The following is a 7,408-nucleotide window of genomic DNA, read 5'->3' as shown; positions in this document are numbered from 1 at the left end:
CCCCGCCAGCGTGGCGGCGCTAAGGTCCAACTTCGAGCGGATCCGCAAGGGCCATGGCCAGTCCGGGGCGGACGCCGAGAAGCCCTTCTACGTGAACGTCGAGTTTCACCACGAGCGCGGCTTGGTGAAGGTCAACGACAAAGAGGTGTCGGACCGCATCAGCTCCCTGGGCAGCCAGGCCATGCAGATGGAGCGCAAAAAGTCCCAGCACAGCGCGGGCTCGAGCGTGGGGGATGCCTCCAGGCCCCCTTACCGGGGACGCTGCTCGGAGAGCAGCTGCGGCGTTGATGGCGACTACGAGGACGCCGAGTTGAACCCCCGCTTCCTGAAGGACAACCTGATCAACGCCAATGGAGGTAGCAGGCCACCTTGGCCGCCCCTGGAGTACCAGCCCTACCAGAGCATCTATGTCGGGGGCATGATGGAAGGAGAGGGCAAGGGCCCGCTCCTGCGCAGCCAGAGCACCTCTGAGCAGGAGAAGCGCCTCACCTGGCCCCGCAGGTCCTATTCCCCTCGGAGCTTTGAGGATTGCGGAGGCGGCTATACCCCAGACTGCAGCTCCAACGAGAACCTCACCTCCAGCGAGGAGGACTTCTCCTCCGGCCAGTCCAGCCGAGTGTCCCCAAGCCCCACCACCTACCGCATGTTCCGGGACAAGAGCCGCTCTCCCTCGCAGAACTCGCAACAGTCCTTCGAGAGCAGCAGTCCCCCCACACCGCAGTGCCATAAGCGGCACCGGCACTGCCCAGTTGTCGTGTCCGAGGCCACCATCGTGGGCGTCCGCAAGACCGGGCAGATCTGGCCCAACGATGGGGAGGGCACCTTCCATGGAGACGCAGGTGAGTTCCTCACGCCACGTGCGTGGGCACACCTGCACCGGGGAGGAAAACTAGAGACGAGTAGGGGATACAAAACAAGTTGGGAGGGAGGAGTGGATAGGTAACTTTTGAGTGATTATCGGGTGCACTTGTGGTTCACGCGTATCCTGCACCCGAACAAACTCCATTCCCTCCTCCTTCCTGAACGCAGATTGTTAGTGTTTGGAATGGGATTGGGTTGACGATGGTCTTGTGAGGAATGGGAGGTGGTTTGTTCGTTTCATTCTAGAGCAATGTGTTTGTGAAGTACAGCTTGTGAGTTGGAGGAAGATGCTTCAGGTGGTAACCTCCTTGCCCTGTACTCTCTCCACGCCGGGCAGTGAGGATGGCATAAAAGCCGGAGTCATCTGTAGCGCCCGGATCGGATGCTGTTAGCAGGGACGGATTTATGTCTTGGACACTCTCCGCCACCCCAGTGATCCTGTTCTGGAGGGGTTATATGACAACATTTGTGAAACCTGAGATATGCTAGCTGCTCCCAAGCCATAGAAGTGTCAGGTTTGCTTGCTAGCCAGCAGCCCTGAACGGGCAGGTCACAGCAGGTGAGAATAAGAATTAGAAGGAAGTGAGGCGACAGACAGTTGTGACTCAGTGGGCCACCGAAAATCAACTACATGGGGATTTTATCTGGGGCTGAAGCAGAGCCACACCCGTTCTAATCTGCCTGGCTTTGATTGGAGGCTGCACCCATCATTCACCACCAGGCTCCTCTATGGTGCTAACCCAGCCCCATTTGCTGAGCCTCCAGTGTGCTCCTGCTGTTTCATCTTGCCAAGGATAAGCACCCATCGGGGCTCCCAATCTGTGGTCAGACTCTAGCGCTGAGATTAAAACTATGGTATTGTACACGTTACTTCTGTGCTAGATGAAAATACCATCAGGCGTTTTGGGTGATGGGACTGTGTTTTGAGATCCAGGCACTGTTTGCCGTTGGGGTAAGGAAAGGGTGGGCTGGGGTATGTGTGAGGCTGTCGGGAATCTCTTGGAGTCCTGGTCCCTGTTAAGCTGATCTGGTTTTCTGCTTCATTGATTTTTCTTTTTCTGCTGATGGAGGAGTTGGATGTGCTTGGTTTGTCGGAATCCTCTTGAAACAAGTGAGGCTATTTTTGGCTCTTAGAGCTGCAGCCTTTTTTGTGATGGGCACTCTGTCCTGTTTGTGTTAGGTACTTCAGTTGCTGATCTTCCATTTGCAGCCGGGGTTTCCTGTGGAGTCCGGCTCCTCCACTCCGACCTGCAGTGTGGCCCGGCTGCATTCCCTAAGTCCCTATGTGGGGGCGGGGGTGGAAGGCTGTACTATTCAGAAGCCTGCTTTGCAGGCACCTCAGCTCGTTCCGGGTCTGGAGGATTGCCTTGTGGTTACTGGGCACCAGCCTTGTCTGGCCAGCTGTTGGTCAGGCGAGCCAACTTGAACTGGCTCTCAGTGCTGTGGTGCAGGAGAATTATTAATAAAGAAAATGAGAGGTTTTTAGGGAGATATTCAAATTGAAATGATAATCTTTGCTGGTGAAGAATTGTGGGTTTCCAGAACCTTGGGCCCCGCCTTTCCTACAGCTCCTGTAGACTTGGCCATGTTGCCCACCACATCACTAGACCCTGAATGCAAGTCAGTAAATGAAAATAGGAATGATTATAGAAGGATGGAAAGCCCAGTGCCTTGAGTCACACAGGGCAGGTCCTCAGGAAATGGCTGAGGAGTTAATTTTACCACTTGGGCCCACTTTTAGCACTTTCTGGATTCTTCTCTGAATGTCCTGAAGGTCCCACAGTCTCTTTCCCATTAGGTTTTATTTTTTTCCCCGTAAATGTTTTTTGTTTGTTTGTTTGTTGTTAAGAGATAGGGTCTGGCTCTGCCATCCAGGCTGGAATGCAGTAGTGTGATCATAGCTCACTGCAACCTCAAAACTCTCGGACTGAGGTGATCCTTCCACCTCAGCCTTTTGAGTAGCTGGGACTGCAGGCTCAAACCACTCTACTGGGCTCATTATCATTTTTTTTTTTGTTTTGTAAAGACAGGGTCTTGCTGTGTTGCCCAGGCTGGTCTCAAACTCCTGGGCTCAAGCATTCCTCCAGCTTCAGCCTCCTGAGTAGCTAGGGTTGCAGGGATGAGCCACCTCACCAGGCCTCTTAGACGTTTTTAGTGCCTAAGGTCACTTAAACATCTTTTAAAAGAGATTATTTTCCCTCAGACAGTTTTTCTTTTTTAAGACTTAATTTTTTGGCTGGGCGCGGTGGCTCACGCCTGTAATCCCAGCACTTTGGGAGGCTGAGGCGGGCGGATCACAAGGTCAGGAGATCGACACCAGGTGAAACCCCGCCTCTACTAAAAATACAAAAAATTAGCCAGGCGTGGTGGCGGGTGCCTATAGTCCCAGCTACTTGGGAGGCTGAGGCAGGAGAATGGCAGGAACCCGAGAGGCGGAGCTTGCAGTGAGCCGAGATCGTGCCACTGCACTCCAGCCAGGGGGAGGGAGCGAGACTCCGTCTCAAAAAAAAAAAAAAAAAAAAGACTTAATTTTTTTAGAGCACTACTAGGTTCACAGCAAAATGGATAGGGAAGTACACAATTTCCCATATACTCCGTACGCCCACACCCCCACAACCTGCCCAGTTAACATCCACCCGAGAGGCACGTTTGTTACAGTCCATCCTCATTATTACCCAAAGTCCAGAGTTTACATTTGGGTTCACTTTTGGTGTTGTACAGTCTACGAGTTTGGATCCTGTTAGGTTGTACAACTCCCGCTTGTTTTAGCCCTAGGCACCTTGACACTCTTTGCCCAGCAGTTTGCTCTGACGTGCATCCATGTGTGGCTGGCGTGGAAAGAGGAATCCTCACTGGCTCAGCCATCTGTCTCTGCCTAACTGTTTACTGATATTCTTTAGAGGGCTGTGGAGCCTGTTGGTCTGAAAAGGAACAATGAGGAAAATCACTCAAGGGGTGGGTGGGGGGAGGAAGTTGCCCTAATGCTCCGCGGTGGCCCGGATCTAATAACTTCAGAATCAGTCTGTTTGGATGAATGGACCGTCCCATTTCCAAGTTGAGGGGCCCTCACGGGAGGGGGCCGAAGCCACCCGTGGGCACGGTGACAAAGTGCTTCCTATAGGGCCCCTTATGGGCTCATCTGTCCCCCTGGGGTGGGGCTGCCCATTTACAGGTAAAGACACAACTGGGAAGCGGCAGGGCTGGGATTCTGGGTCTCTGTGTGAATGCAGAGCTGTTCCATCTGGAACCTGGGGGCCCTGCCGTGTTCTTCCCACTACTCCACACTGCTACCTGCAAAGCACCACTGGGGAGGTTCAGGGGGTCCTTCCAGTCTTTGCACCCTGGGCCTGCCTGTGGGGGTAATGATAGACGGCTGTGAGCCCTGTTGTAAAACTGTGCAGAACCCACAGAAGGAGCGTGTGGTTCTTGCCATCTGGGAACTTACAAGTTACTGGAAGAGAGAGAGAGAGACACACACACACACACACACACACACACACACACACACACGTGTATGTGTTGAAGGGAAGTGAGATCCGAGAAGCTTCCAGAAGTGGCAGGACTGAAGAGGACTTGATCAGTCAGCGGAAGTTGGAGAGCAGAGAGTAGCCGTTTGCCCTAAGGAAAAATGGCAGCAAAGGCTTGGAGTCACCCACATCTGCCCTGTGATTCTAGACTGTGTGCTTTTCTTTAAATGGTAAAATATACATAAAATTTACCATTTTTGTAATTTTTAAAAGTTTGGTAAAATAACTATAACAAAAGATGCTATCTTAACCCTTTTAAATTGTTTTTTTTTGGGTAAAGCCAGTCGAGTGAGGGAGTGGAACATTTTAACCATTTTTATCCATACAGTTTTGTGGTGTTGACTACATTCACGTTGTTGTATGACCATCACCAACATCCATCTCGAACTTTTTCATCTTCCCAACTGAAACTCTGTACCCATTAAATAATAACTCCTCATTTCCCCGCCCCAACCCCTGGCACCACCATTCTCCATTCTGTGTCTCTGAATTCAGCTATGATAGATATGTAAGTCCAGTCCTGCAATATTTGTCTTTTTGTGATTGGCTTATTTCACTGAATGTAATGTTATCAAGGTTCATCCATGTGGTGGCAGAAATTGTGTGGGGTTTTTTTTGTTTTTGTTTTTGTTTTTCAAATGGAGTCTCATTCTGTTGCCTAGGCTGGAGTGCAGTGGCGTGATCGCTGCTCACTGCAGCCTCTGCCTCCCAGGTTCAAGTGATTCTCCTGCCTCAGCCCCCCGAGTAGCTGGGGTTAACAGGTGTACACCACCACACCCTGCTGATTTTTGTGTTTTCAGTAGAGACAGGGTTTTGCCATATTGGCCAGACTGGTCTGGAACTCCTGACCTTAAGTGATCCACCCGTCTTGGCCTCCCAAAGTGCTGGGATTACAGGTGTGAGCCACTGCGCCCGGCCTTTTTTTTTTCTCTTTGTTGGGAAAGGGTTTTGCTCTGTTACCCAGGCTGGATTATAGTGACTCAGTCACCACTCATTGCAGCCTTGACCTGCCAGGCTCAAGCAATCCTCCCACCTCAGCCTTCCAAATAACTGGGACCACAGGTGTGCACCACCTTGCCTGGCTAATTTATTTTTTATTTTTTTTTTCTGTAGAGATGGGGTCTCGCGATGTTGCCCAGGCTGGTCTCAAACTCGTGGGCTCAAGCGATCCTCCTGCCTCAGCCTCTGAAAGTGCTGGGATTATAGGCGTGAGCCACCACTCTGGGCCAACTGTGTGCTTTTTGAAGGCAGGAATCACTGGTTCATTTCTGGGTCTCCCAGGGAACCTGGTTCTGAGCTTTACGCATAGCACATACTGGAAGCGCCCTTCCTCCTTTCATAGCCCATGGGGCTGGGGAATTTTACTGATCATTGGGAACTGACTGATCAATTACTCTGTCTTTTTCTCATTTCATCCCTGTACTTTACTTTCAGAGGATTTTTTTTTTTAAAGTGGCTTAAAATAACAACTTTTTTTTTTCCCCCCACAGTTCTCTGGTTGGCTAGGCAGTTTTCCTGATGTGGGCCGACTGGGCTGAAATAGGATGGTCTAGTTAGCCTCACCCACACATTCTGTGATTGCAGGCTGATTGGCATTGGGGAGGAGGGGCTCTCTTATTTGTCTTGCAGTTGGCTCAATATCAGTTGGGACACCAGACATTTCTCCTTCTCTTTCTCAATCTTTTTTTTTTTTTTTTTTTTGTAGAGATTGGATCTCCCTATGTTGCCCAGGCTGGCCTCGAACTCTTGAGCTTAAGCGATCTACCCACCTCAGCCTCCCAAAAGTGCTGGAATTACAGGCGTGAGGCGCCACACCCAGCCTCCTCCTTTTTCTTTTCTTTTTTTCCCTGTTAATACATAATAATTGTACCTATTCAGAGACTGTGATATTTTGATACATATCTACAACGCATAATAATCAAATCAAGGAGATTAGCATATTCATCACCTCAAACACATTTATTATTTGTTTGTGTTGGGAGGTCTGAGGAATTCTTGATCCAAGCACCCAGCCCAGTGTGCCTGTCAACCTTCTTCCAGGTGTCAGTCTTGAGACAGGACAGATCTTGTATTTCTTCATGGACTTCATGTGAGTGGCTGCCCTGTGTTTTCACATTTTTATTAAGCAGTTTAATTTGCCCTTTGGATTCCAGCGATGTGTTGGCGCCAGAGTGACCACTGCATTGTTTTTCCCTTGGGTGATGGACTGGACTGGCAGCCAGTTTGAGTAACTGTGGGGCAGAGAAGGGTCACCCAGGCCTGGAGTTGGCTCCATCGTCATCTCTTAAGGCCAGAGCCTCGTGGCCACCTCTCAGTTGAGTACAGGCTCCTCTCCATGGGTGGAGACAGAGTGGGCAGATCTGGGTGGAGTCTGAGGCTGCTAAAGGCATCAACAGCACAGAAGCAGAGTCTAGATCAAATTTTACAAGCGTTCTCTGGTTCAGGAAGGCTGACTTGTTTTGGGAACAGAATGGAGCATTCTGAAACATTTCACTAAAGAAGGTGCTGGGAGTGCTGTTGATTTGACTGAGTTCAGGGGAGTGTGCCTTTTGCTTAGTTTGTTGCTTCTAGCTTTATAGCCCCCTCCCTTCCTTGGTTGGGAGTCCTATGGCCAGGAGGGCTTGTGTTTGTGACTGCTGCCCTCACCAGGACAAAGAGCCCAGGTGAGCTATGTGCTTTAGCTTTAGCACACTTGAGAGAGGACACAGCAGTGCCTGAGGCCCAGGCTGCAGCTCACTCCTGTGATTTGAGAGGGTCCCCTGTTTAGAGTGAATGAATGGGCATCTTGGAAGCTTTCTCAGGTTACCAAAGAGGAGGTCTGAGTTTTGGCAGAGGCTGCTGCTTTTTGGATCAAGACTCAGGGTGTTGGGGAATTAAATTAACTGTGAACCCCAGGGACTATCTTGACCCTGGCTAGATAGAATACAACTGTTGTGGCTCAAACAGGGTGTTTTTTTCCCCCTTTGAAAGTGTAGTTATTTTAATTAAAATACAGTATCCGTGTAACATGTTAGAGGTTC

At 50.3% G+C, this 7,408-nt stretch overlaps 1 protein-coding gene across 1 annotated transcript in view; it reads left to right on the top strand.

The window, feature by feature from the left end:
• The first annotated feature begins 6 nt into the window (after nt 1-6).
• Nucleotides 7-7,408, top strand: part of BCR (breakpoint cluster region) — an 814,161-nt gene continuing 806,759 nt past the window's right edge. The window contains exon 1 of the mRNA XM_011989155.1: nt 7-839. Within this exon, the coding sequence (XP_011844545.1) occupies nt 182-839 (658 nt within the window). The 5' untranslated portion in view covers nt 7-181. The remainder of the gene's footprint in view (nt 840-7,408) is intronic.

The sequence above is a fragment of the Mandrillus leucophaeus genome, unplaced genomic scaffold (assembly GCF_000951045.1).
Source record: "Mandrillus leucophaeus isolate KB7577 unplaced genomic scaffold, Mleu.le_1.0 Scaffold349, whole genome shotgun sequence".
Classification (NCBI taxonomy): domain Eukaryota; kingdom Metazoa; phylum Chordata; class Mammalia; order Primates; family Cercopithecidae; genus Mandrillus; species Mandrillus leucophaeus.
The sequence above is the reverse complement of the archived record's forward strand: the minus strand, read 5'-3'. Positions and strand labels throughout refer to the sequence as shown.